The sequence below is a fragment of the Pteropus alecto genome, unplaced genomic scaffold (genome assembly GCF_000325575.1).
Source record: "Pteropus alecto unplaced genomic scaffold, ASM32557v1 scaffold21, whole genome shotgun sequence".
Taxonomy (NCBI): Eukaryota; Metazoa; Chordata; class Mammalia; order Chiroptera; family Pteropodidae; genus Pteropus; species Pteropus alecto.
The window spans coordinates 21,995,223-22,022,751 of NW_006436282.1; the positions used below are offsets into that span (position 1 = coordinate 21,995,223).

At 53.9% G+C, this 27,529-nt stretch overlaps 1 protein-coding gene across 1 annotated transcript in view; it reads right to left on the minus strand.

Moving 5' to 3' along the window:
• Positions 1-11,935: 11,935 nt before the first annotated feature.
• Positions 11,936-27,529, minus strand: part of CRHR2 (corticotropin releasing hormone receptor 2) — a 25,760-nt gene continuing 10,166 nt past the window's right edge. The window contains exons 3-12 of the mRNA XM_006912041.1: positions 24,282-24,367; positions 23,237-23,343; positions 23,028-23,145; positions 21,168-21,321; positions 20,638-20,698; positions 19,409-19,481; positions 14,232-14,317; positions 13,908-14,043; positions 13,449-13,490; positions 11,936-12,076 (exon numbers count right to left, since the gene is read on the minus strand). Coding sequence (XP_006912103.1) covers positions 11,936-12,076; positions 13,449-13,490; positions 13,908-14,043; positions 14,232-14,317; positions 19,409-19,481; positions 20,638-20,698; positions 21,168-21,321; positions 23,028-23,145; positions 23,237-23,343; positions 24,282-24,367 — 1,004 coding nt within the window. The remainder of the gene's footprint in view (positions 12,077-13,448; positions 13,491-13,907; positions 14,044-14,231; positions 14,318-19,408; positions 19,482-20,637; positions 20,699-21,167; positions 21,322-23,027; positions 23,146-23,236; positions 23,344-24,281; positions 24,368-27,529) is intronic.

The window sequence follows — 27,529 nt, forward strand, 5'->3', positions numbered from 1 at the left end:
ATGCTTCCTTTTACAGCAAGTACCTCCCTAGTCAAACAGTCACAGCCAAGTCAGCCATCATTACGAGTTCACTAACAGGAAAGGATCCTTTAAGTACACAGTGGGGATTGTCCGCCTTGGATCGTAAAGGGATTGGAACCAAAGCTCTCTTCACTTTTCCTCAGCAAATACATTTATCATGAGTTAGATGCTGGAAGTGAAATCCGCAAGCCCGCCCTTCCCCTGGCTCTTCCCCAAGGCACAGCGCCCCGTTTCCCCTGTGGGATCAGCCGCTGTCTGGAAAGCGACCCATCACCTGAGCAGGGGAGGCGGAGGCGGCCGGACGCAGAGCCCTCTGGTTGTTTGTGCCATGTATGCTTGGTTCTGAGCACAAGCAGGTGAGGAGCTGTTTTCTACATGAAGAGGGTCTCCGCATGCAAGTCGTGTGTACACACACACACACACAAACACACACACACATAGCCCTCTTCTGTCCAAGCTAGTGTGTATTTAAAGCCAGGCTCTTTCTGGCTTGATGCTCAGTGAGTCCTTTTTTGATATGCGTGTATTTGTAGGTATCAAACTGAGCTAAGCTTAGCTAGATAAATACCACGGTTCTTCAGAGAAGTTGCTGCCCTTCATCACTCTCCCGAAAAACAATGATGAAGAAGGGTCAGATCGGAACTGGTTTCCATGGAACGGACATGAAGACGCAGTAGTTCCTTCAAGATTTATCTGGGGTTGGAACTCAGGGCATTCAGCCAGATACTGTGAGGAGTTATGTCTAGGGAGGGGGTCCGCGCCTGACTTCTGCAGGAGTTGAGAACCTCCATATTGCTCAACAGCTCATAATGGTAAAATACTGAATATAGATGGATGTTCCAGAAAAGGCATCCATTGCCAAGTCATATAAATACAGAAATGATCTTACTCGTTGCACGAGATGGTACCAGAGATGTCAGCTATCCAGAGTTCTCTGTGACGACAATTTGCAAGAGTATTTTGTTCTATAAATCACTTGAAGTGAGTGCATTCTAGACCGTTATTTACTGTTCCCTCAAGCAGTATAAACTTTGGGTAACGGTGGTGACTGTCTCAGCCAGTGGAATGTAGTCATGAGAGAACCAGATGCCCTGGAAATAATCCAAATGATCTCTGGATCTAGCTGGACTTAAGTTAACCTCCTCTTACGAGGGAAAACTGTTCATCTGTGTCTTGGGCGGGGCTGGGATGGAGAGGTTCTGACAGCCTGGCTGCTATCAAAGAGCTTTGCACTGGCATCTTTGCTGGTGGTCTGACTATGCTTAAGGTGGGGGATTTTTCGGGGGCCGGGGAGTCGTGTTTTTTTTTTTTCTTTTGGCATTTAGCCAAACCACAAAGCAATTTATTGGAAGATGCAATAAGCAAATAGATGAATAATTTTGCTGCGCCTCAAAATTCACCTCTTGTTGCTTCTTCAATAATTCTTGGTTATTGGGCCTCTAAGTAGTAATTGTGTTAAGACCACGCGGATGGAGTCCATGTCTCATCCGGATACTGGGACATAATGTGGGAGCGTCGGCTGGAATTGCCTGAGAAACAGCCTGTGGCCCTGGCTCCTTGCCCGGGAGCTCCCCCTGTGTGGATGACACGCTGCTGTCCCAGCTGGACGGTACATCTTCCCCGCCTGTTAAAGGACACACTTTTTAAACCTGTTGCAGCAGTGAAAGATGTCAGGGCAGTGGTCGTCAACCCTGGCTGCATGTTAGAATCGCTTGAGCTTTAAAAAATACCCATATCCATGCCCGCCTCCAACCAGCTGAAGCAGTTTCTCCAGGGTGGGGCCTGGGCATCAGTGTTATTTTGAAAACACCTTGGGATAACCACTGCCGTGACGAATGCCTCAGCTCAAGCCGTAAAGAGCCTGAACCCCCTGAGTGGGGAGGGGTCTGCCAAATGAGGGGTGTCTTCTGACGATAGTTATCAATACTGAAATGTCCAGAAAAGATGCATTCAGTGGGCATTGTTTGTGTGACGCCACTGAGGTGACTGTCATTATGCTCTCGCCGACCCCAAGCATCTCCGCAGCTATGTCCTGCTTCCTTTATGTAGCGTTGGGGGCTGAATTTCTCTCCTACTCCTTGAGCCCGGCCTGCTCGTAGCATAGCGTTTGCAGAGAGAAAGGCTCACCGTTTGGGTGCCGGCTGTGCGCCGGGCTGTGCGCTAAGGGAGTTCCTATGCGTTCAGCTCTCAACCCTTACAATAATTTAACTATCACTATTGCCCTTTTACATAAAGGGAAGGAAGCGGAACCTTCTCAGGTTCACTTTGCCAGCAGAGGTCAGAACCAGTTTGGAACCAAGTTCAAGGGCCAGGATTACATCACAGTGTGCTGCCATCTGCGTTTTGCTAGTGTCTGCTTTTTGTGACTAGGGATGACTTGAGATAGAATGCCTTGAGGGGTCTAAGAAAACCTTTCTTTTAAAAAGAGAAGTGCTCCGGGCTATTCAGCCTCCATGAATGAGGAAAGCCACAGGTTCTCTGGCGCCAGGGGACGCTCACCTCAGCGTAGCGAAAGCTTGAGCTCTTGCAGTCAAAATGGCTGACCTTGAGCCGAGATCCGGCTTGACCACTATCTTAGGGTCTCGGTGTTGGCTTTATGGCTAACCGGACAGGCTCCTTCCTAGGAGCTCCTGGACAAGCCTCCTAACTCACTCCCGGTCCTTGTCACTATCCTAACGGCACCGCAGCCACACCCAGACCCTTATTACAAACTTTAAACAGTTCGTCACTGTCGAGAAATGCTTGCTGGTACGTAGCTTGCCCCACAGCTCAGGACCGTCCCTTCTTGTCCTGCACTTTGCAGTTGGTAAAAGCAGGTCCTCAGCCAGGCCAGAAAGTCCAGTTCCATCAGCACGACCTACGTGAAGGGAAGCCGTGTCCATAGCCCTCCCCCGAGGGGGGTTGCCGACACTAGGGGCAGCGAGAAGACTATTCCTACGCCCCTGTTGGACTACAGAACGGGCCACGTCTGCTCCACGCACCCCGATTCCTGTCACTTGGCATCAGAAGGTCCTTTCAGAACATTCCTATTTGCCTTGGGACCTAGATTTCCCAGAACTACTTCGGCATCATTTGTGAAGCCATTTAAGATTCTCGTGGCCAGGTTAGGCGTGTGTCAGGGAGCCAAGTCAGCGGTCCAGGGAGTGAGGACATGAACCTTTAGAGAATGGACAGCACTGCTGTGAGCACTAAGCATTGTTCCAAAAGCAACTGTGAGGCAGGGCCCTTGCTTGGAGAGGGAAGGGCCGAGTTGTCACTTGAGTCACTCGATCCTTTTGCTACTCGAGAATTAATTTCATTTTCTGAAAGCTGGTTGAATAGCATGATTTCAGTGTTTAGAAAGTTCGTCCACAAGAAAGCTGAGTAATAGGTCTTTCCTCCTCACTCCTGGAGTTTCCATCAGAGCTGGTTGAGAGGGAGGCGCTGTCCTTGGCCTGACTTCTCTGTACTTGTTAATAGTTGCGTTCAGAATCTGCAATCGTTTTCACTTTCCTGACTGATGTCATTTCCGGCTGGTGTGGTCTCGTCACAGATAGAGGGTAGACGTTGGAGGCGGATGCGCACACCGGTGAACCGGGCTCTGACAGTACAGGTGGCGTTACCTCGGACAGTTTGAGTGACCTAAAGCAGACTCTCTTTTATCATTAAAGAAGCCCTATGTTCTCTTTTATAAAGAAAGAAGAAGAAAGCCCTCCATCAGCACAGCTTTACGCAGATGGACCTGTGTTGGGCCCGCGGGCTGGCTGGTTCGGGTGTTAAGTGAACGAGGCTGACTAGTGAGTGAGTCATTTCTGGCTTGATTTTGATTTTTTTTTTTTAAATCCAAGGCCACCTGAAGCTCGATAGGGAGAGCGTTGTAGAACCACAGCCCTAGCTGGACCCTGGATGGAGAGGCATCAGTCAGGGTCCCCTGCAATTTCAGAGAGAAAGGGGTCTGTTTGAATTCACAAATGTGCACTGGCTATTTACTCGGTGGAAGCCCCGTTCTATGTACTGTGTGCATTGGAGACGGGATGATGTCACCGTGAGCTGTTGGGATCCCTCAGAGGGGTCTTTGACCCTTTTAGTGTTTTCCCACTTTTGTGAACTTCCTTGCCATGTGCAGTGCTGGACCCACTGCCCTCCCTCTGAGACTATGAGTGTGTGAGCTGTTGGGGTGGGGATTTCAGTTTCCCTGGGTGATCTGGCTGGGTGGGGCTGAAGAGCAGAGCCGTTCAGTGAGCTCTGTGCTAGAAATAAAGCGGATTCCAGCCTGGACTCTTCTAGAAGCTAGCTGTAATAGCCCTGCCGTAACCCTTCAGGCCAGGGTTCCAAGCCACAGGATGGGATGGAAGATTCGCAAGCTTGAGGCCGGGACGAGAGCCTCTTCTCTTTGGGAGGCAAAGCTCTCTGCCCTCCTCTTTCCACATTCAGGACTTGGTGCCGAAACGAGCCCATGCAGAATTTTCCCAGCCATTGTCTGCGTTTGTTCGGTCTTAAAACTCAATCACCAACAATTAATGCAAAAGCAGTTGTACTAACTAAAACAACGTACTCCAATTAAAACCTTTTTTGGCTCATCAAAACCTACTGTTCTGCATCTGAGGGTGAGTTAATTGATAGTGAGATTAAGCAAAATGAGAGGTGGGAAAGAAAAAAAACACTGACCAACTTTAAAAAAATCTTTATTAAACATACTTTTTAAAACTGAGACCAGACCTTCCATTTTTCTGAAAAGAATTCTGGAGCAAGCTTGCAAGCTGGAACACTCCATTAAGCCATCCTCCTGGCTCGTTTCTACTCCTCGATGCTAGTCTTGATTTCTCTTTCTCTCACATGCGGCATCCAGGCCATCGACTCCAACTTCACTCAGTATTCATAATCAGGCGACCACTGTAGTCCAAGCCACCCCCATCTCCCACCTTGTCCCCTGGCCTCTTCACAGTCTATTTTCCACCTAGTAATCAAATGATCCCATTCACCCCAAACTCTCATGGCTTTTCTTCTCACCCAAGAATAACAGTGTGACTCCCCAGTCCTCCTTCCTGCCGGTCACGGGTACACAGGCCTCTTTCCTGTTGTCTCAGCACCCCCAGAAGCAGGACTGTTACCTGTTCGAAGTCTGCGTGCCCAATGCTTTGTGCGAAAGGCCAAAACTCACAACTTTAAAGTCTGGAGTAAGGAAAAGTTTCTTGATCAGAAAGGCGCCATACAAGAAGATGGGGCCCTCATCATTCCTCAGATCCGTCTCAAGAAGGTACGGAGATCGGACTTCTGTTAAGTCACGCGGAGGGAGAATGAGAGGGGCTGCGATTGTAAAAGCTCAAGCCCCGGGCAGAATTCCTCTAATGGTTCGCATGTCCAAAGCAGGAGCTATCATCAGCCTGAAAGCCGTGGGAAAAACGCAGGCTTGAACAAGATGGAGTCAGGGGCTGGGCGTTTCACTGTGTGAGGAGGTCCCTGCTGCTCGCTGCTCCATCGGTCTGCAGTGCTTCCCACCACTTGTCGGCACAGCAGCTCCCTCACTTCCTTCCGGGCTTTATTCGGGGTCACCTCAGGGAGCCCTCTTCCGGCCACTTAGACGTTTCAGGGGCGACCTTCTCCCCCTCACGCAGACATACACTTCCAATGCCACGCCGTGGTTTCTTTAGTGCTTAACACTTCACAGCATATTTTACTTCTTCATCTTGTTTAATTTTTGGTCTCCCCGTCAGAATGTGGGTCCGTTTCTTTCATGGCTGTGTCCTCTGTTATGCCCAGAGAGATGTCTAGGACTCAATAGATGCTCAACAAATATTCAAATGACTTACGAATGAATCTTCTCCTCCAGGGCAGTTCCCACATTGCGTATTTCGATGTAAAAATTGGCTTCTTTCGAAATGACTCCCCCCTGACCTATATATGTACCCGAGCTCTTGGCTCAAAACGTGTCCCCACTCTACCAAAGCCCTGTGACCCCCAGAGCAGGTTCTCACGCTGAGCATTGCAGTGGCCTTTGTGAAGGAAACGAAATCTCAGAACCCCCTGGAGTTCATCAGAGAATCCCCACTTTCAGAAACTTTAGCTGACGTTTTGTACTATTAAAACTGTCTTTCAACTGACACTATGAAAAAGGCGTTTTAAGGTAAAATATTTTATAAGATTATTACTAACATGGAAGTAGTAAGTTTTAAAGTTTCTGTAAAACTTGTAGACTCCGAGAAGAGGTGTCGGGCAGAGAACTCTAGACCTCAGGGCCTTGTAGGGACAAGAATTCCCGGGTCCTTGACAGGAACTGGCAGTTTATCATAGTTACCATTTCTTTTTTCTTTTTAAACCAGGTTGCCCAACCTTGCAGGATTTTTTAGAGGATTAAATGAGAAAGGACAGGGAAAGACTTTTAATCCAGTCTGCCTTTCGGAGGCGTGCCCTGTTCATTTCTGTCCCTTCTCCTCCAGACTCCATGGCCGAAGTGTCTGGCCCTCCCGCAAGCACGAACTGGGTACTGTCTCGTTTCATCCACGGAGCTTCAGCAGAGGCTCCCTCTAGCAGTCTCACTCACAGAGTGACTTCCTCCCCCAGGCACCGGGAGGGAAGGGCCCGAAGGACTAAGAGCGTGTGCATTCATTGCTCTTCAGATTCACACTTTCAAAATCCTTTGTTCAAGTGAAATCCGAAATCTCCCAGGTCCTAACCATGAGGGCTGGGGCGATCGATGCCCTACCTTCAAGCCATTCACGGACCCGACCTTAAGTACAGCAGGCGGGCATGGGCGCTGCGGAGTGGTGGGTTTGCGTGCTGTGGGGGATGGTGGGCGCTGTGGGGAAAACGGTGAGCAAGCAGCAGGCTTAGAGCCTTGTGTGCTGGCGGCTCCCGGGGACTTCCTAGGTGAGGACCACTCCCGGAGTGGTGAAAGAGCTTGTTCACACCTCCCGAGATTGTGTTTCAGGAGGTCTGGAGTGGGCTCAGGAACCAAAGAGGCTCAAAACACCCTGGTGCTTCTAACACGCAGGCGGGCTCGAGGACCGCCAATTAGGGAATTCTAGCTCGATTCGAGCGTTTTAATTTTAACCTGAGGTTAGGGGCTCTTAAACAAGCGTTCGTGTTTCCTTTGAGGACTTCTGTAGTGATTACATGCACCATTTAATACACTGTATTTTGATATTTTATACATTTACATTTTTCTACGGAAAAAACTCCATTGGCTGTGAAGATGTTAACGTTGAAGTTAGTGTGTGGGAGGCGGGTGGGGCGGGCAGCCCAGAATCTGTTTCAAGCCGAGAGATGAGCCGGCTTTGCAGACACAGGGCTGGGAGAGTCATTAGCTTTGCAACTAAAGGCACAGACTCCGCACCTCGCTCGCACTTAGGAGAGCCCCCCAAAGGACAAGGTGCTTAGGCTGAGCTGGAAGAGTGAGGAGGAACAGAGGCCGTGGCCGGGTGGCTTCCCCAGAGGACGCAGACACCGGGACTGCAGAAAGCAGAGAGAAATAACTTTTCTGAATTTCTCCACCTTCCTGGACAGAGGGACCTCCGTGAGGATCTGTGAGGCTGGATCGTTTGTCAGGGTTAGGCCTCGGAACCAGAGGGGGGGCCTTCCTGTTTGTCCTGCAGAGCTGATGAGAAGCACAATTAATTACTTTGTTCTATTCACAGCAGAGGCTGAGGGACGATTCTTCCCTTAGCTAGAGTCTGCTCTTCCCTGCCCGTCCCCGCTCGCTCGTTTGCCCGGCACTTATCAAGGCTGTGGTTGGGACTTGGCCTTGGAAGGGCCTTCTCCCCTGGTTCTCTGTCCAACGCGCTAATGTTTGGAACTTTCTACAGGTCCGGCTGTCATCATTCACCTATTCAGGCAACATCTGTGGTCTCTACTGTGTCCTCAGACAAATGTAGGGGTTTAAGTAGGGTGATCGTGCATTTGATCATCCAAACCAAGACACTTTGACACTTGTGGGCATGAGGGGTGCTGGTAATCACGCTAGGATGACAGGCATAAACCCAGACGGGCTGGGCCAGAGCTGGTCACCGTACCCGAGGACCCAGCGAACGTTAGGCTCATCCTCTGTCTAGTAGGAAGTCAGGAACCATCGAGGCACAAGGCCCCTGGGGCGAGATGAATCTGCACAGCCGCAGTGGCATATTGGAGGGGTGCAGAGGCTCCGCTCCAGTTCTCTGCCCATGTGGGTACAGTGGGTCAGAGGGTTGGCCCTCAGTGGGGGCCCAGCCTCCGCGATCCATTGGTGGCGGGGTGTCTAGCCCAGGGCGGATATTCTTTCTGCAAAGCCGAGGTCTGTGGGATTCTGCACCTTGGTCTGTTTTGCTAGCACTGGACTATAGCCTGGATGGCAGCCAGCTCTGCACGGAACAAATAGGAAAGGCTGATTTATTCGATGCCTGTTTCTAGAGCTTCTATTGGGTGCAGAGCCCTTGCTATGGTAGCAGCCCATGTCCCCGGCAATTCCCAGCCCAGCCCACAGAGCCTGGTGGGGACTGCTGTCAGCTCTCCCAGCGGGACATGCTGGCAGAGCGGCTTCCTGGAGCAGGCCCTTTGATATGGGCCCTGTAGGACAGACAGGATTTGCCCCATGGAGGCTGATGGGGTGGCTCTGTGGCTGGGGAGGCATGCTACAGCTCTGTGGGAGGGCCTTAAGCCCTCAGCAAAGAACTCTCTAACAAGAAGATCTGGAGGATGAAATGAAATGCTTAAAAAAAAAATGTCAAAACGCAGTCAACACAGGCAGCGACCTCAGCCCACCTCTGTTAACGTCTAAGCGGGGCGGCCCTGTCAAGAGGCTCGGGCACCTCGGGGCAGAGCCTGGCTGGAAACCATAGCAAGCACATTGATGAATAAGCTTACATGTTTTAAACGTGCTGCCTTCCCTTAGAGGTTTCCAGAAAGGCAGGTAACTCACTCATTTTCACTTTCTACAGTAAGAGTGTTGAAGGAGAGAGAGACTTATTTCCTTGTTTGGTGGTCCCCACACCAGACAGCAACAGAATCACCTGGGGGGCTTGTTAACAGTGCAGATTCCTAGATGCCGCCCAGTTGGGAAATAAAGCTTCCCGAAGTCTGCGCTCACCGTGCCGCCCCGTTGGTTCTGATGAGACGCCAGGTGTGTTCTCGGAGCCATGGCATATTTGTCTTTAACTGGCTCATATTCCAGAGGACACTTTATGGTCCCACTTTGATGATGGCCCCAGGGCTTGGATCCAAGCTGAGGTCAGAGCTCTGTGGTCTCTCAGTGGGAGGGGGCCAGCGGCTGGTGTGAGCTCAAGTCTCCCCAGCTTTATACATCATGGGGGTGGGGTGAAGGTATTAAACAGGAGAGCCTCAGTGCCTGAGGGGTCTTGGTGCTAGAACTCTGCCTGCTAACGAGGAGAGTCTGCTAATGAGGCCACTTTGCAGGAAGGCCACTTCAGCCAAGGGCGGCCTACACTGGAGCAGCCGCTAACAAGGACTGGCTTGGCTGCAAGGAACGGGTGCCTAATGAGGCTAACAAGTGGGGGACCCAGAGAGAGGGCCTAATGGCTCTGGTGGCATTTCAAGGCCAGCGCTCGGCATCGGCCGTGACCAGAGGCTCTAGTAACAAGGGGATGCAGGGGCTGCATGGAACCAAGGAAGAGCCTCCTGCAAGCTGGAGAGGGAGCAGGGCAAACTGCCTCCTGACAAAGGTTAGGGACGTTGATGCTCTCCAGGGCAGGCACTCCAGGAACTGGAGTTGCAGGGCACTGAGCTGGGTTCGTGAAGACAGGTGGCCTGGCTTTGGTGCTGAGGCTCTGCGGAGGCCGCGGCTTCTCTGACGAGCACGCAGTCTCTTCTCTGACAAGCACGCAGTCTCTGCCTGGCAGAGCTCTCCAGGTGGCTCTGGGGGCCGGGCCTTTTGCAGCTCCTTGCTCTCCAAGAGCCTCCGATGATGCCAATGGAGGCGGCCACCCCGCCAGCTCTTGTGGGCACAGGAAAACCTTCCCAGACCCACACGTGTTGCTGTGTGCGTCTCCACAGAAAGCTCTGAGTTCAGGGAAACACAAAGTCAGGGCGCCACCCACCCCGCCCGGCTCCTTCTGGACAGTGCGCTCAGTGCCCCTCTCCACCTGGATCAAGCACTGCCTGGCACCCAGGTGCCCACCGTGAGAAACAATGAGCACACGCCTGGGCAGCAAAGCCCTCGGCAAGTCTGATAATTCTCGATTCGTGTTTTTAGCCAGATTTAAAGAGGACTTCTTCACATGACCAGTGACAGACCGTTTGTGATGATAGATGACTATGTAAATTTTGGCACACATCTCAGAGAATCGAGTGACATCTACTTACTTATGTGAAAAGGCTTTTTGGCATTTAGAGCTACAAAAAACGGAGAAAGGAAAATGATGCTGAGCCCCGATTCATTCTAGCAATAAATATTCATTCATAGATTCACGAACAGTTAAGTTCTTATCGATTTCATTAAGTTGTGTTTTCAATAAAACTTGCTTTTTAGGCTTAAAAATTACTTATAAAAACCTTTAGTATCTATGTTGTTTTAATCAATTGTGTACTATGTTCTATATTGAAAATAGTTGCAATAATTATCCAGAAGACTTAAAAAAACCTTAGAATCCTTGGTCACAGGAAATTAAATATTTCATTTTCTAAATACATTGTGTCAGAGAAGTATGATAAAGTGAGCAATTTCGACCATAAAATACACTGCCATTAGTATAAAATTCTGTAGGGGGAATGGAATGGAGATACATCTTCAAAGAGAAAAGGAACAATGTAAAATTTCTGCTAAAACAGAGTGTATTGTTTTTTAAATAGACGTGGTTAGGTATTAAATCACTACTGTATTTGGAGTCTGTACGATGTTTTTTAAAGTGTTATGGCAGTTTTATTTTAAAACATAAATATTTACCAAATGCCAGGAATCACATCTCTCACAAGTTTTAAAACTTATGTAAAAAGATTAGATGTCAACTTAAAAATGTGCAAGATGGGATACATAATTTTAAAAACTTGGTGGGGGGCAGGGGATGCACATGCCTAGAGCAAGAGCCCTTTTGGGCCCTGGCCTGATGGCTCCTTCTGTCCCCGCACCCCCATCCTCCGCCGGAGTACAGCAGAGAGGGAGCCCCCATCTTGGCCCACGGCGCGTCTCCGGATGCCTGGCTGACCTGACCCGAAGGGGTTCCGCAGAGGCACGGTTTCTGTCAGAGGGCAGAGATATCGTCTCTAAAGGGGAGGCCGAAGCCCAGGCTCAGGCGGAGGCTGGGGCATTAGCTCCAGTCACTAAAGACGGGCTTAGAGATCTGCTGTTTCTCCTGGCTCGTCCGCCGTGCTTCTTCTCCTGTTTCGTCCTGGACTACGTGTCTGGTTGGCCTGAGAGGGTATCGCTGCCCAGACCATGTCCTCCGCCCCACCTGCCCTTCCCCAAGCCCCCGCATCTACTCACTAGGCTGGGAGGTCTCCCAGAAAGGAGCTCAGTGGCTGCAGAGGACGCGGCTGAGCGTGGGGGCAGCGGGCAGGGAGCAGGGCCGACCGCCCGCCTGCTGCGGGCATGCAGGCCTGCGTCGGGAGTGCGGCAGAGGAGCCTGGGTCTGCCACGAGCTAGCTGCGGGGCTCGGGCAGGTCCTTCCTGGCCCTGGGCTTCAGTGTCCCCATCTGTGGAGGGGGCCACAGCGAAGATCTCACGTGACAGGCTGCCGTGGACGAATGCCTGAAGACGTGTGCCCTGCTCTCCTCGGGGGTTCCTGTGACTTCTCCGTGCCGCTCCCTCTCGCTCCGGGACGTGGGCCCAGCTGGCCCCGGTTCCTCGCAGCCCCGCGCACTGCTGTACAGCCTCTCTCCTGCCAGGCTGGAGAGCTGGTCTCTGCCCTCTCTTCTGTCCCCACCAGGGCCTGCACGGCAAGGAGAGCCGGGCAGGAGGCTGGGGAAGCTGTCCCAAAGGTGGAGTGATGGGCGAGGCGAGGTGACCGGGGGGTCACACAGCGGCCGTCTGCTTGATGCTGTGGAAGCTGATCCGTGTGGGCGACGTGGGGATGGACATGGCTCGGGCCACAGGGACTCGGAGGGAGTGATGGTCCTGCCAACGGTGCCACCTCTTCTTCATGGCTGAGCGCACCTGGGGGGGAGGGGAGGCAGAGACCCAGCTGAGCCCTAAGGGGCTGATCTTGGGGTCCCACACAGTGCTCTTCCCTGCTCCTTGTCCCTCGCAGGGCCATTGAAGGAGGCTGGGGTGGCCCTCCTGACTGCCACCTTACACTCCAAAAGCGGGGTCCTTCCCCTGACGCTGTTGGCCCTTGGAGCTCCCCGCTGCCCTCTGAGGCTCTCCGGAGCCCTCCCTCCCCAGCCCCTCCCTGAGCACCTGCTGCACCCTTCCTGACTTGTTCTGCCACCTTGATGACAGGACCAGATGGCCACACCTTCCACTCGCCCAGCACCTGCTAACGTGTGCTCCACTCACACACCACGCTTGGCGGCCATCCTTCTCCCTCCTGAAAGGCCCCCTCACCTGCCCCGCAGCCCTGACCGCTCCGCCTCCTGATGGACCAGCCTCACCTTAGCACACGCTGCCAAGATAGAAAACTAACAGTTCTGTTCATGTCCAAGCCTGAGGGTCGCGGTGCCATCTTATTCCCATTTGTACTGCAACTGAAGAATTTTTCCGCAAAATGGATCGTGTCCCCAACATGCTAGGCCAGCAGGAGGTTGACGAGAACAGTCGCTGCACGAGCATTTATTGCTTGTTTGCTCTAATGGCTCCTTCTCTTCCTGCCCTCCAGCCTGGGGCCCCAGGCTCCACCGCTGGACTTTCCCACCTGGGGACTGCTGCTTTAGGTGACAGGCGCCCAGGCCCGCAGGGCCCCCCAGCATCACCCCGTGTGGCCTGAGGACCACACGGACAGTCTTCGTGAGTCTGGAAGCTCTCGGGCCCCGGGCACTGTGTCTGCTCTTTGCCCCAGAACCCACTGCGGGCCCGTCTGAGCATCTCTCCCAAGTCGGCCACTGGGACTCTGGACTGTGTGAGCTAACCTGGCTTCCCCATTGCCTGACGCCCCGGAGCCGGCCCGGAGCCGGCCCGGAGGTGCGCGGTCTGCTCTGCGGAGCAGGGAACGTGCCGGTGGCTTCTCTGTTCCCTGGGTGCGCAAAGGCTTGGATGCACGCCTCACGCCTGATGCGCTCCCGGAAGCTCCCTCCTGTCATGACGTCCATTCTGGCTCCTCTCTCCTGTGAGACCCTGAAACCCGGGCTCCCCGGCTGCCTCGCTGGGGTTGGGGCGCATCGTTCCCAGCCTGCATAGTTGACCTAAACTGGCTGGGGTCCCTCAGCAGGGATTCCTGCCCCCCCAAGGCTGAGTGGTTTCTCTGGCCTCCCCCCACTCCTTCTCCAGGGCAGAGCTGAGCAGAGCAGGGACCCCAGGGTGCTCCCACAAGGTGGGGCAGAGTGGAGATTGGAGAGTGAGGACCCCAGGCTGCCCCGGGCCAGGCTCATACCTCTCCATTTAAGAAGCAGTAGAAGACAGACACGAAGAAGCCCTGTAAAGGAAGGAGGGACCCGTCAGTGGTCTGTGGGGGAGCCGCTCTGCCTGGAGGGGTGGAGTAGGGACAGGATGTCGGGGGGGCACACTCTGACCCTCAGAGCTGGGTGGGCCCCATCCCTCACGGTGCAGGTGTGCTGGGGTCCACTCTGCGTGACAGGCTGCCATGAATCCTCAGAACAGGGGCTAGGCTAGCAGCAGATGCCAGCGAGGGTGCCCCAGACCCAGTCTGGGGTGGGCCCACCTGGGCTCTGGGGCAGGGGTGACAGGGTGTGTGCTCGCACTTATATTTGCGTGTGTACGCAAGTGAATCACGTGTGCACCTGTCCCGCGTGACTGTCTTTGTGAGGGCACAGGCACCTGAGCATGCAGGTCGGGAAGCTCACCGCGGCCCTGATCAGGTCATGCGCCTCACCTGGAATGACTGCAGGAAGGAGTTGAAGTAGATGAACACGATCTGTGACAGGTCGTCCTCCCCGGGGTTGACGAAGAAGAGCATGTAGGTGATGCCCAGGAGGGGCAGGAGGACGAGGGTGGCCTTCACCGCCTTCCTGGGGGAGAGAGGGCGATGCTGCAGCCGGGGCCTCACTCAGGGGCGTCTCTTCTGGGGGCCTAAGTGAGCTCCCTGGGGAGGAGGAAGAGGGCCCTGCCCAGAAACAGGGAGATGACCCGGATGGCCTCCCGTCTCCCTGTGTGTGGGGGGGGTGCAAGGGGCGGGGTGAAGGTGCCCATCACTTACCTGTACTGAATCGTCTCTGATGTGGTGGATGCTCGTAATTTTGTCATCAGGATCCTGACGATGTTGAACAGAAATACAAAATTGATCTGGAGAGAGGGAGGCGGACAGGGAGGAAGGAAAGCTCTTGAGGTGGGACGAGGTAGGAGGCAGCCAAATCCCCTGGGACCCGCTGAAAGCCTATGTCCCATGCACACGCCCGTCCCCTCCGTTCCCTCGGCACCTGCCTTCGATCCCTCTCTCACCATGACAGGCGCCCCCATTTGCTCAGTTCCCGGCCACCTGAGAGCTCTAGGGCCTGCTTCTCCACCCAGACCCGAAGGAAGAAAGCAGCCTCAGAGGTAGTTAACAAGGGCCCAGAGGCAGGAGTCCTGAGATGGTCCCCAGCCCCGCGCTGCTCAGGGACACGGCAGGAACTGGGCTCGGGGCTCCGCCCGGCCGCGTCCCCTCTCTGCTGCAGCGTCCCCATTTCTCAGTTAGGGTCTCCCCGAGGCCCTGGTGCAGCAGATCCAGCCGGAGGGAGTGATTAATAAGCTGGTCTCTGAAGTGATTAATCTCTCATCATCTGTCCCCCGTGCCAGCAAAACTCCAGAACCTTTGCAGACACCCCCAAGGCAATGAAGATGAATGGGCTGCTGGGCTGACTCCGAGGCTCCTGGAAGGGCCTCATTTATCTTTATTCTGAGTCTCTCTCAGCATCAGAGCCCACCGCACCCAGCCTCTCTGAGACCTGCCCGCTTGGGCGCTGTGCGGTCTCTGGGCTGCAGGCCTCCTGCTGACCCGTGCCGGCTTGTCTGTGTGGCTGTGCTGCCCTCAGCCGCTCCTGGGGGGGCCTGTGGGTCCATTCGCTGTGCCTGTGTGAGTGTCTTTGCCACAGGGAGTGTGTTCATGTGTGAGTGTGTATCTGGGGACCTGGGCATGCTCACGTCCCTCTCGTTTGTCTGAGAAAGTGCCCATGAGTCAGAAGGAGTTACATATTAGCCCAGAGGTGTCTGCTGGCTCACGTGTGAGCACAAGTGTGAGTACATGTGTGCACGTGCACACACACACACACACACACACACACACACACACACCCTTCCTGAGACTCCATCACTCCTTAAACTCTCCTGAGTTCCAGATCCCAGGCTGGGAGCAGGAGACACAGGCAGACATCTCAGGACAGATGGCCCTGTGGGCCTGCGTGACCCCTGAGCTTGAGGATGCGCTGAGGGCCTGGGGCTCTGACTCGTCAGCCACAGCCTGCAGCTCACGGCCCGGGGCACCCAGGGTCTGGGAAGCCTTCGGCCAGGGCTGCCCATGGCCTGCTGCGCCCTGCTTCCTCTTAAGGTTCAGCTAATTTCTAGCTTCTGGGTTTCTGGTATATTCCCTTCCACCACGAGGTCACCTTAACACATAGGTCGGTCCTGATTTTCTCATACAAGTGAGACAAAATATCTGACCTTTTCTGATTCTTTCCGACTTCTCTGGAAGTAGAAGCTGTTGGAATCGAGATATATTCTCATTTCTGTCACATTTCCCTGCATTAAATCTTACCCATTATCTATCAACCTACTGATCAGTTCATTCAATTATCCACACACTCTTATCCATCTACTCGCCTACCCATCCACCTGTCCACACATCCATCCACCCACCTGTCTGTCCGTCCGTCCGTCCATCCATCCATCCATCCATCCATCCATCCATCCATCCATCCATCCAAGTATTCATCAATCTACCTACTCACCCACTTATTTAATGGGTAATATACATATGTCCACCCACCCATTCATCCAGTCAATAAGCAGTTGATGAGCGCCTCCGGGCTACGGGGCGCTGTTCCATGTACTGAGGCAAGGACAGGCTTATCCCCTCTTCTCCCACAAAGCAGGCCAAGTCAGTGACGCTGTCTCACCTCACCCCACCCCCCGCCCCACAGGTACCTCCTTCCCTCCTCCAGGGAGGCTGTGACCACCCAGCCCAGCTCTCCATCCTCAAACTCCACCTTTCCCCCAGCTAAACCCCAGCTCTTCAGTCAGCACTGGCTACTGCACCCTAATTTCGTCCGGCCCTGTTTCTGGCTTGACTCATTCACTCATTCATTCATTCACTCACTGCCACGTGCTGGGCTCTGAGCTGGACACCAGCAACAAGATGCGGACTTGGCTTGTGGCTTGGAGTGGGGAGCACATTGCATCTTTCCCAAGGGGCCAGAAAGCTCTGGAGAAACGGCATGTATCTGGGAACTGCAGGAAAGTGGGGAAGGGTATTCCAGGCAGAGAGAAGGCAAGGGCAGAAAGCCCTGGGGTGGAGGAGATGGGCCTGTGTGGTCAGTGTGCTTGAGGGGAGGCGGAAGGAGTCAGGAGGGAGGTAGAGCCAGCTGGGAGCCCAAAGAGCGAGGCTCCCTCCTGCTGCCACAGCCCCGCAGGGCCCTCCCAGACTGGGGAGTCCTTAGGGCAGCGTGCAAGAGGGGAACGCTGGGGGGAAGGGGGAGAGGGCGTGCCGCGTGGGGCCGGGGCCCCTGGACAGGCTTCCTGAGGAGTCCAGCCTTGCATGGCCCTGCCCTGTCTTTTCCTGGAGCATCTATGCTGGGGGACTGGTTCTCACTGGACGCTCTGGTTTTTCACTCCTGGTGGCATTTTCTAGGCAGGTGAAGTCTCAAAGGCCGAAGTCCTAGTGTGTGCAGGGCCCCGGCGAGGCCACCGAGAAAGCCCACATCCCTGCCCGCAGGGCCCTCTGGACACCGTGGTCCTCCAACTAGAGCGTGTATATCAAAGGCACCAAATGCAGATCCCGGGCCCACTCCAGAAATGCCCAGTGGCGGGTGGGGGCCCCGGAACCAGCATTTGGAACAAGAGCAGCTGGGCTGTTACTGGGAGGAGCACTGAGCAAGGAGACACCATCTGTGGAAAGAGGAGCCAAGCGTCTAGCCAGACGGACCAGATGTGCTGCGCACTGCAGGCCGCCAGCCTGGGGCCCCAGGCCCCTGTATCCACGGGCAGCTGCAACGGACAGTTCCCAGCCTGGGGCTTTTCTGGTGCCAGGGGAGCTAGCTCAGCCTGAAAACAGGAGGGCCTGGAAATGTGGGGATGTACTGTCCCCAGGGCCATCTCCGCTGATGCCGCAGGGCGCGGAGTGTGTGGATAACGAGCCTGACTTCCAGACCCTGGGGGGCGGGAGGGGCAGAGCTGAGCCCCTCGTGGGCGGTTGTTCCCATGCAGTGCTCACCGCCACGTTCTTTGCTGGTTTCGTCTTTTCTTTGTCTTCCGCCCCCGGCCCGCACTGCGCTTCCCGAGATCACCTCCCAAATGAACGCCTGGCCCCAAGTCCTCATTGAATGGCATTTGTGTGGCCTCGGGCAGGTGGCTTAATTAGCCTCCCTGAGCTGCTGTTTCCTCGCCTGCCCAACCAGGGTAACCACAGAGCCTGCAACAGGCTGCAACACTCACGCAGGGCACCGAGCCCGTGCCCGGCCCGGAGAGTGGCCCAGTTAATGCCGCGTGCCTTTCCCAGCACAACCACCATGAGAAGAACCTCCTGCAAACTCAACCGCTTCCCAGAACCCAGAAATAAGTGCTGTCTCTCAGCAGCAGAAATGCAGCTGGGAACCCCAGGGGAGGACAATGGGGGCAGGGGGCGGGGTGCGGCAAGGCGCCAGGCACATATCAAACTGAGGGGACAGCAGGCGGGTGGTGGGTGGCCTGTCGCTGAGTCTTGGCCGAGCTAGCTATTAGCGGTGATGTTGGGCAGGATGTTTCGTCCCTCAGTTTCTTCATCTGTGAAATGGGAAGCATGCTCCCTACTTCTGCCAGGCACTGGGGACGTGAGGATTGGAAGCAATGAGGACAGAGCTTCCGGAAGGGCTCAGTGTGGAACCTGCAAGACCTGTCAGTGCAAAAAGCTGGGTGTGGGCTGGGCCCAAAGGGAGAGACAAGCAAAGGTGAGGGGGGCACCAGGAAGGGCACACAGAGAGGAGGCTGGGGGTCGGGTCTGGACAGGGAGCCCCCTACGCCTTTGTCCACTCCTTTCCCTCCCACTGTCCCATCCCCTTGCAATGGGGGCTTGCTCCCCACTATTGCTGGTTCCCCATCCAGGCCAGCCTTCCCTGGTCGGGCCCTAAGCTCATTCAAAGCCCTGTCCTCCAGCATGTCCTCCTCAACAGCTGGCCAGGAGGGGCTGGGTCTCGTGGGGTTTCCATTCCCACTGGGGGTGACTGAGTCATTGCAGCTGGGCCTCCAAGGACAATCCCTCCCGGCCACTGACTGCTGACAGGGACTGGCTTCTGCCTCTGAAGAAAACAGAGCCCTGATGGTGGAATTTCAGGCAGTGGGTAATAAGTCTTAGTCATCTCTGGTTCACATATATCAAGGACACTTCAAAGATAGGGGTCAAATGAATCCCAGAAGAATTCACAAAAAGGAGAGTAAGAAACTAAAAGAGATAAATAGTAACTGTCTGCAAGGGAAACCAAAGGAACCTCCATTAGGCACCTGCTGTGTACAAGAGGAGGCTGGCTCTCTCTGGGTTCCCACAGGCACGGGTAGCCCTTTAAGGAAGCTGGTACATACAGGAACTTGAAATTACCAAGCCTGAAATAAGTCTTACGTAAATGGCAGTTTCTTCTGGGGCTTTTTTGAATGCTTCTCTCTCTTTTTTTTTTTTAATGTATGATGTATAATGGGCTCATTTTTGCAGAATGCAGCCTTTACTTAAACTCTACCTTAATTAAAGCTCGTTGTGGATTAAAGATGGGTGGCAATTATACCTTAGATGTGAATACATTTGGCAAAGGGCGGGGAGCTGGACTGGGAACAATTGCTCATTACGCTTCATTCTGGTCCCACTGCTCCGGGCTGGGGGTGGTGGGCTGCGGCTGGTGAGCTGGGCCCGGGAGGAGGCCACCGGGGGAGGAGGGCGATGTAGGTCTGGGCTGAACAGAAGCCTGCACACCCTTCTCTTGCCACCAGCTGCCCCCTCGCCTGGCTGTCTCAGCATCGTACCTGGCAAGGGGACATCAGATGCGGGAACGCACTAGAAATCAGGAAGGCGTGAGAGCCAGGAAGGGACGAGCAAGGAAGCAGGTGCGTGTGTGCAGAGCGTGTGCAGGGGGCTACTCCAGACCACGTCCTTCCCCCGAATCTCTGATGGGTGGGTCCTCGCCGTTGGCCCGGTGCCCAGCCCATCGCAGCCCCACCTACCAGCAGCACGAGGATGATGGGGCCTTGGTAGACGTAGTCCACGAGGTCTCCAGGCTCCTTCCCAAACCAGCACCTGCAAAGATGGGTGGCTGTGAGTGGCCTGCTGGGCCGGAGCTGGGAGACCGCTGCAGACTTGGGTCCAGGGTCCTCCAGCTTGACCCATCCTGAGACCTGATCTCCAGGGCTGCAGCTTACCCAGAAGCCTGGGTAGATGGTCGGTCCCAGCCCCACTGACCACCCTGCTCACCCCTGGGCTGCCTTTGGCCCTGCGTGGAGGGTCTGGTCTCCCAGCCAGTCCGAGGCAGCATGGTCTCCTCCTCCTTCTCTTCACTCCCCCACCCCACTCGGACTGCTGGGCCCAGGGCTGGGTGTGCAGGAGGCTCGTGAATGAACGGAGAGCTGGGCTGCCCTGGGCTGGCCCTGCATCCAGCCACCCCGTGCCACCTGCTTCTGCACTGCTCGGCACCCACTGCTCCATGTGCCAGGCACTCAGCCACATGAAGCGGCTTCTCCTGCCCCGAGCCCCGCCTTTCTCCAAGCTGAGGAGCACGGTGGGTGGAGAAGCTTCGGGGTCGAGGTTCGGGGGGAAGTGTGGGGCCAGGACCCAGTCTGGCTCTGCCAGCAACTCCCACTGGACCTCGGGGAGGGACCATGGACTTCAGGAAACTCTGTGTCCAGCGGTCATCCAGTGCACACTGCCAGAGACAGGAATGTCCCCTGCGGCCTCCCAACACCAGGGGTTCTGGTCTCTGCTTGAACACCTCCTTTGACGGGAAGCTCACTATCATTCTGAATAATGAGAAAAGCTCCTTCTCTTATTCTTGGGCAGCTTTTATCATTATGAGCACTTCCTAATGTTCCTGCCCTCACCCCCAAGTCCCATCTGCTCTCTCCAGCCTCACCCACAGCCCTGGCCCAGGGGCCTGTGAAGGGCTCACTGACACAGCCTTGGATATGCTTTGGGTTAAAAGCCAGAAGCCCCGGTTACCTCCATGTACTCCAGCTCTGAGGGGGAATTAGGAAGGCTCCCAAAGGCCAAAGGGGTCATGCATTTGGGATTCAGAGGAACCAGAAATCCTAATTCAACAAACAAAGGTGACCTGCCACCTGCCACATGAGTACTTCTGAGCGTGGGAATATTTTTTAAAATTTAAGGACTACGGAAAGCCAATCTGTCCCAGCAGGCTGATGTTCCTGGCCCAGAGCCGTAGATGGCGCATCCTACTCACTGTTCATTCTCATAGTAGAGTTTGCCAATGGCCCAGGCGATGATGATCGGGCAGGGGATGCCTGAAAGAAGGACAGGCACGGGCTGCAGTGGACAGACAGATGGACAGGGGGGCCTCTCATAGAACACAGGGTGAGGGGACCACAAGAGCCCTGGGATCATGTTTCCAACCACCCCACTGCAGACCGCCCATGACCCCAAGGGCCCTGTCCCTGGACCCCTGCCCTCCCCCTCCCCCACTCCCGGCCATCTGCTCCAAGCAGGTCAGAGAGAGGAAGGGACAGAGTGATCTTTCAGAGCCAGGGACAAAGGTCCTTGGGTCTGCCATTCCGTGAGGAAGGCTATTTGTGGAAGGTTCTTTTGGTGGGACTGTTTGCTTCTTCCTCGCCAGCATGGAGGGGAGCGACTGCATCCTCTGACTGTTCTGGGGATGGCGGGTGGGGCTGTGGTCCCGTCCTTCCACAAGGAGGTGACCTTGTCAGCGGTCCCTCCTCCCCAGCTTGGCTCAGACGGTGCCCCCGGGACTCTCACACCATCCGATGAAGAGGAAGAGCCACTTCCGCAGGCGCTCGGTGGAGTAGGTCATGACGATGGCCGTGTGCAGGTAGCAGCCCTCTACGAACATCCAGAAGAAGTTAGTCACCACGAAGTAGTTGAAGACGGCGGTGATGCAGCGGCACCAGACCTGCACGGGCGGGCGGTGGTCAGGGGCTGCCCGGGCCAGGGCCCCCGTGTGGGCCTGGGCGCCGGTGGAGGGCTGCCGATTTCAGTGGTTCAGACACATGGCATTAAATACCCTCAAATCTCATTCTGGGAAGGTTCGTCCTCTGTCATTTCTCTCTGTTTCAGACTGAGTTAAGGCACCGGTCTCCACCGGTACCAGTGTGTCTGTGACTTCCCCCCAACGCTTTCTCATTTTCCATTTTTAATCAAGAAGGAAGGAGTCTGGCTCCAAGTGTTCTGCCGGCAGAGGCTAGAATGGATAACGCTGCTGTGCTTTCACGGTCATACTTTTTTGAGGGTCACCTTTAATCCATAACAGTCAGACTGGTTTCCAATTAAGGATGGAACATGAAATTCCATGTAGTTTGAAAAAGCAAAGTGATTCAATGGAAAGAAAACCGTTGCATACGCAACAGAGCAGCGTTTGTGAAGGTAAGCGGCAGCCCGTGAGGCGGCCTCCAGCATCCAGGGTCAGCAGAGTGAATGTTGCTGCTGTCAGCCTCCCCGGGAGAGAGGGATTTGTCCCTGTCCCTCTGAGCAGGATACCCCCTCCCCAGTCACCTCGCAGAGGAGAGATGGGGGTCCGGGCCGAGGAAGACCTGTCCAGAGCAGCAGCGAGCCACGGCCAGGTCCTGGGTCCTCAGACCTTTTCTCTACGGACCCTGCCTGGCCTCTTTCCCCACGGGTGCATCCGCAGGACACACTCAGCGCTGAGGTGGGGACATGGGGACGTGGAGTCAGAGAAGCCCAGCAGTGGGGGGCTCTCTGCCCTCGTGGGCAGCTTGTCCCCTGGCTCACAGATAAGTCTCCTGAGTTGACCGCTGCCTCCATGGCTATCTCCCGTGGTGCTGGCCCTGACTTTGGCCACATGTGGCTGTGTGTCTATTCTGTCCCGAGAAAGTCATGCTGAAATGGGAAGCTAAAGATCCCTCTCTCCAACCCTGCCTTTCCTTCAAGTTAAGTAAGTGACATCTTATCAGTACAAATCATTACGGGGCTGCAGGGTGCCCCAAACTGGTTTGAACTTGGTTGGGGCTGAGGCAGCACTCAGTGTGGAGCCAAGTTAAGGGTCGAACCAGGCTGGGTGGGCGCCTGCTCAGGTCCAGACATCCAAACAAAATGTACTGAGAAGTCTAATGCCGTGACAATGAACTCTGCGGTTGGCCCCGCTCTAGCCTCTGGTGTCTTAAAGACGTGGGCATAGTGCAGTAGCAGCTGACACCAATCCAGGGTAGTTGACACAAATCCCAACACGTGGGATGGCCCCCTCAAGATCCTGCTGGCTCGGATGTGGAGGCATCACTGCAGGGCCACCTAACTCCTCTGAGCCTCAGTTCCCATGTCTGCGTAATGGGCATATAATCTCTACGGGTCTCTCGTTGGGATTTAGCGAGACAAAGCTCAACACAGGTTAATTCCAGCCTCCTCTTCTCTAAGGAGACCTTAGAAGGTCCTGAAGTCGCAAGATGGGGAATGGGACAGGAGATCTCAAAGTCTGGTGTCGGGTTTGTGCTGCTCCCAAGACCCCGACCTGGCAGCTCCCCTCCTCCCTCCCGCTCTGGGGGTACAATGATTGGAGTGGTGGTGAGCTGAGGACTGGGTGAGAGAGGTGGGTGCCCCCAGAGCCCGGAGCCCCCCAGGCCCAGCCCCAAGACTCTGCCCAGTAACCTCATTGCTTTCGTGGACTTCGTGGTCGATGAGCTGTAGCAGGAACCACATGACATTTCTCAGGATAAACGTGGTGATGAGGTTCCAGTGAATCACATTCCGCAGACAGCGAATGCTCCTGTGGGAGGTCCAGGCCAGGGTTCAGCTGGGACTGGAAGGGGTGTGGGGGGAAGAGGGACAGGGAGCAATCAGATGTGGGGGAGACTCACCGAAGGGCCAGGAAAAGCAGGAAGGCGGCCACAAGGGCGACCACCGAAACGCAGTGGCCCAGGTAGTTGATGATGAGGGCGACGTGGTAGTGCAGGTCGTACTTCCTCTGCCGGACACACAGACAGACACACAAAGGGCAGAGCTGAGCACTCTAGCCATGGCTGCCCTGTGCGTCCCGACCTTGGGGCAGAAGTGGCTCCACGTGTCATCAGCATTCAGCTCACTCCTGTTGGCTCCGGGTATAAACGGCTGCGGTCAGGCCTCCCGGCGTGCAGCTTTGGAGCAGATCTGGACATAATGTATTCTGAGATATGCCAGAGGTGTGGGTAGATCTTATTTTCTTTTTAATTCTGGACTGAGAGTTGCCACATCTGTGTTCAGTCTCAGCTCAGACCCCAGTTGACTGAGCAACTGCAGGTGAGTTCATTCAAATCTCTGGACCTTGGTTTTAATACCTGCACAATCGGTCCAGCCTACCCTCCTGCTTCAGAAGCAGTGACCCATGGAGGCCTGGTGGGGGGCGCCTTGGGATCGGTCTGGCCCAGGTGCGGGAATGACAGGGCTGCATTGTCTGTGGGGAACTTAAGAACAATAACGAAACCAAATAAAAGCCAGTCTCCTTTATTATTATTGCCACGTGCTGGCAGTTTCAAGCAGAGGCCATCATAAAGCACTCCCTCCTGCCAAGGCAGACCGTACCGCCACCCCACTGTGGCTGCCTCTGCTCAGCTGGGGAAACAGGCCCAGAAGAGGAAGGAATGCACACAGCCTGTGAGATGCCAGGGCACCGGTTACACAGTCACCCCCTTCTTGTGTCCAGTGTCACCTTGGTTGCGCTTTTCCACCAGCCCAAGCTCTCCTGAAGTTGAGGTTCCAGGTCCCCCTTCTCTGCTCCACTACAGTGTCACTGGGCACAGGGCAGGCCATGGGGCAGGGGCAAGAGGTGCAAAATAGAGTGGTTGGGAGGCACAGGACGGGTGCTGCCACCCTGAGGCTCTGCGCTTGGCCTGAGCCCCGATCCCTGACAGGGACCGGGCTGCTCACCTTGTCATCCAGAATGGGCACGCACTGTGAGTAGTTGATCCGGGAGGCCCACGTGCCGTTCTCCAAGCACTCACGGTAGGCGCTTCCTACAAAAGATGGCAGCCACCAGGAGGCAGGTCGCTCCCCAACTCGAGATCACCCCGGCTCCCTGGCCCGCCCCCCTCGGGGTAAGGCCCATACTTCTCGGCTTCCCTAGGTCAGGAAGCACAACACGTATCTGAAAGTTCACGTGAAAGTCGCTTGTATGAAAACGGCACAAAAGCGTTATCACACACGGTAGCTGAAAGGCAAGAAAAAACCCATTTCCAAAACAATCTTTGACTAGTAAGTAGTTCATACGCTCACTTTAATTTTGTTCTAAGCTGAACCCCAATTGTAGGCTCTGGGTTGTAGGTAAAGATTCACTGCTGATTTCAGCATGCCCAATCATTTCCATCTTTATCTCCATCATTTTATGCTTGTGAGATCCACACTTTTCCTACCTGGCATCAGCACTTCCATTTTAATAATAGCTACCACTGATACAGCAGGTGTCTACCCCGTACTAGATCCTCTTCCAGCTGTGTTATATGCGCTGTCCGTTCAATCCTCACGGCGACCCCAGGAAGTAGGTACTGATGTTACCCCATTTACACAGAGGAAACTGAGACACAAAGAAATTAGGCTGCCTGCCAAGGACACAAAGATGAGAAGAAGGTTCAGGTTTTATGTTAATCCCTAGGCTACTGAGCACATAGAAATGAGGGACACTGTGCTGCTGACCTTGAACCACGGCCGCCTGGGCGACATCACCATGTGATGCCTCTAAATGTTTGAGAACCAGCCTCTGTACTTAGGTTGGAATGTGATGTGTGAAAAGACATTTCAGAGCCTCAATGTCTAATGTACAAGAGTGCAGGTTTTATCAAAGGAGCATGTACGAAGATCAAAGAATGCTCATCTTTACCTTTCTGTAAGTCTTAGCTTGACTGTCCATGTCTTGCTGCTAAGCCACTCCGCTCCAGGAACCCCACCCTCAACCTCTAACCGGGAGGAAACCCTCAGGCCTGAGAACTCCCACAGCCATTTGGTGGCCTCTGCTCGGCATTGCATGATTAGTATGAATCTTACCTCCCCCACTTGGTTACAAATTCTAAGTGATCCGTTGTTGGGTGATTTCTGAGCAGAATTCTGCTCTCTGGCTAATAGACAGTTGTTTGTAGATTTTTCTTTTGGCTTATGTTAGATATACAATATAATACTAATTAAAATAAATAGCACAGAGCAGAGTCATAGAGCTAGAGGGGGAACCTTAGATTGTTTTTGGAAGCAGTGAGTTCTGAAATAATTAAGTTACTTAAAAAACCCACTTCCGCTGAGCTGACAGTGAGTTAAAAGCAATGGAATTATTAAGGAGCACGTGCTGAAGCGCAGAAACATTGGGGAGATTCTATTAGTGTAATTGTTTTTTAATTTGGTGCTCTGAGCTCGTAGATTTTTCAAATTCAGGATTGTTACTGGACTTTTCCTGCCTCTGGGGCCTGTCAGTCCGAGGCTGCTTCTGGCAGGGCTCTGGCCCCAATGTGAGTTAACCAGGCCAATACTGGTCTGATACCGATTCTGGCCCCAACGTGAGGACACTGGCTCCTTGCCCCTGACTATGAATTCCCCATTTGAGTTTTCTCCTTCCTCGGGGTTGAGTGTTAAGAGAATCCGACGGACGGGGTCGGTGACATTGCTGCACTGAAAAACAGATGTGGGATGAAGCTAAAAGGACCCACGTAATGGTATCTTGGGAGGGTGGCTCTTTCTGAAAAAAGAACAATCTTTTCCTGACGGGGGTTTAGAGTCTCTCTCAACAGGCCCATGTGAGGTGAGACAGACCCTGATCATGGCTGTGGCTCAAAGGGTAGACATATTTATCTTCTGGGGATGTTCATAAATGTGATCCAGTTTTTCTGAAGTTCAGTGCTAAACCCCTTCCTACAGGAAGGACTCCTTGATTGTTCCCTCTTATAGACTCCCCTCCCCCGCCTCTCTCCCCTCCCTCTCCTCCCTTCTTCCCTTTCTCTTGCTTCCATGCCCCCCAATTCTGACAGCATGAGCCCCACATTTCCAGCCCTTGCTCACGACCTGGCCTGAGTTGTTCAGGTGTGTGAGTCGGTCTCTCTGACCAGTATGGGGCTCCCTGAGGACAGGGCCTCAGAGTACTCATTTCCTAAGTATAATATCCTGTGGTGGTACTGGCCATGGGGTAGGCTTGTGGACAGGAGGGCGTCAAGAGATAGATGCTGCAAATTGAGACCTTGCCGGCTCCTTACTTCGGTGCCCCTATGGTACCCAGTTCCATGGATTCTGTCTCCTTTTTCTTCTTCCAGAATCCAAGCCCCCTCCTGCCCATCTCTCCACCCTCTCTTCAGTCATCTCACTCGCTTGCCTGGATTGGCAAACAGCCTGTATCTTGCCCTCCTGTCTTTTCTCTTGCTCCCTCGACTCTCTCCATCCTTTACCCTGCCAGGTGGTCATGTTGATTTCTGCTTAAAAGCCATCAGCAGATTTTTATTGCTGCAAGGAATAAAGTCCAACTTTCTTGGTGTGATATTCAAGGCCCTGGACACTTGGGCATCAGCCTAACTTTACTGACCCATCTCCACCAGTCTTCATGGCCGTTGACATTTGCACTAGCAGGCAGGGCGCACACCCAGCTCTCTGCTGAGCGACCCCTAGAAACACCCTCTGCTCACTGGTGAACTCCTATCTATTTTTTTAACCTCAGCTCAAATGCCACCTCCTCCTGGAGGCTTCCTCAATACCCAAGATATTAAGGATCTATTCTTTTTTTCTAAACACTTCCTCTATGTCTTCCTATCCTTGGGAAATAGGCCTTCACATTCTATTGCCCTTGAACCACAGCACACATCCATTTCATATCACAATCCAGTACACACACACACACTCACACACACACACACACAACATACATCCCTCACATTACTGAATCCACTTTCACAAAGCAAAATTTATCTTGACCACAGTTATAATATTTTTCTTCCTATTCTATTCTAATGAATTCTATTTATTTTACATACAAATGCTGGTCATGACCACTAAATTGACTTCAGAATCCACTATTGTGCTACTATCTGTAGTTTGAAAAACAAAAATCTCTTTTAGAGCATTTGCCATAATTCACTATGGACTTCACCTCCTATTCTTTACTATCAAGTTGAACTCCCTGGGGACAGATATGTAGGCAGAGACCATGTTGG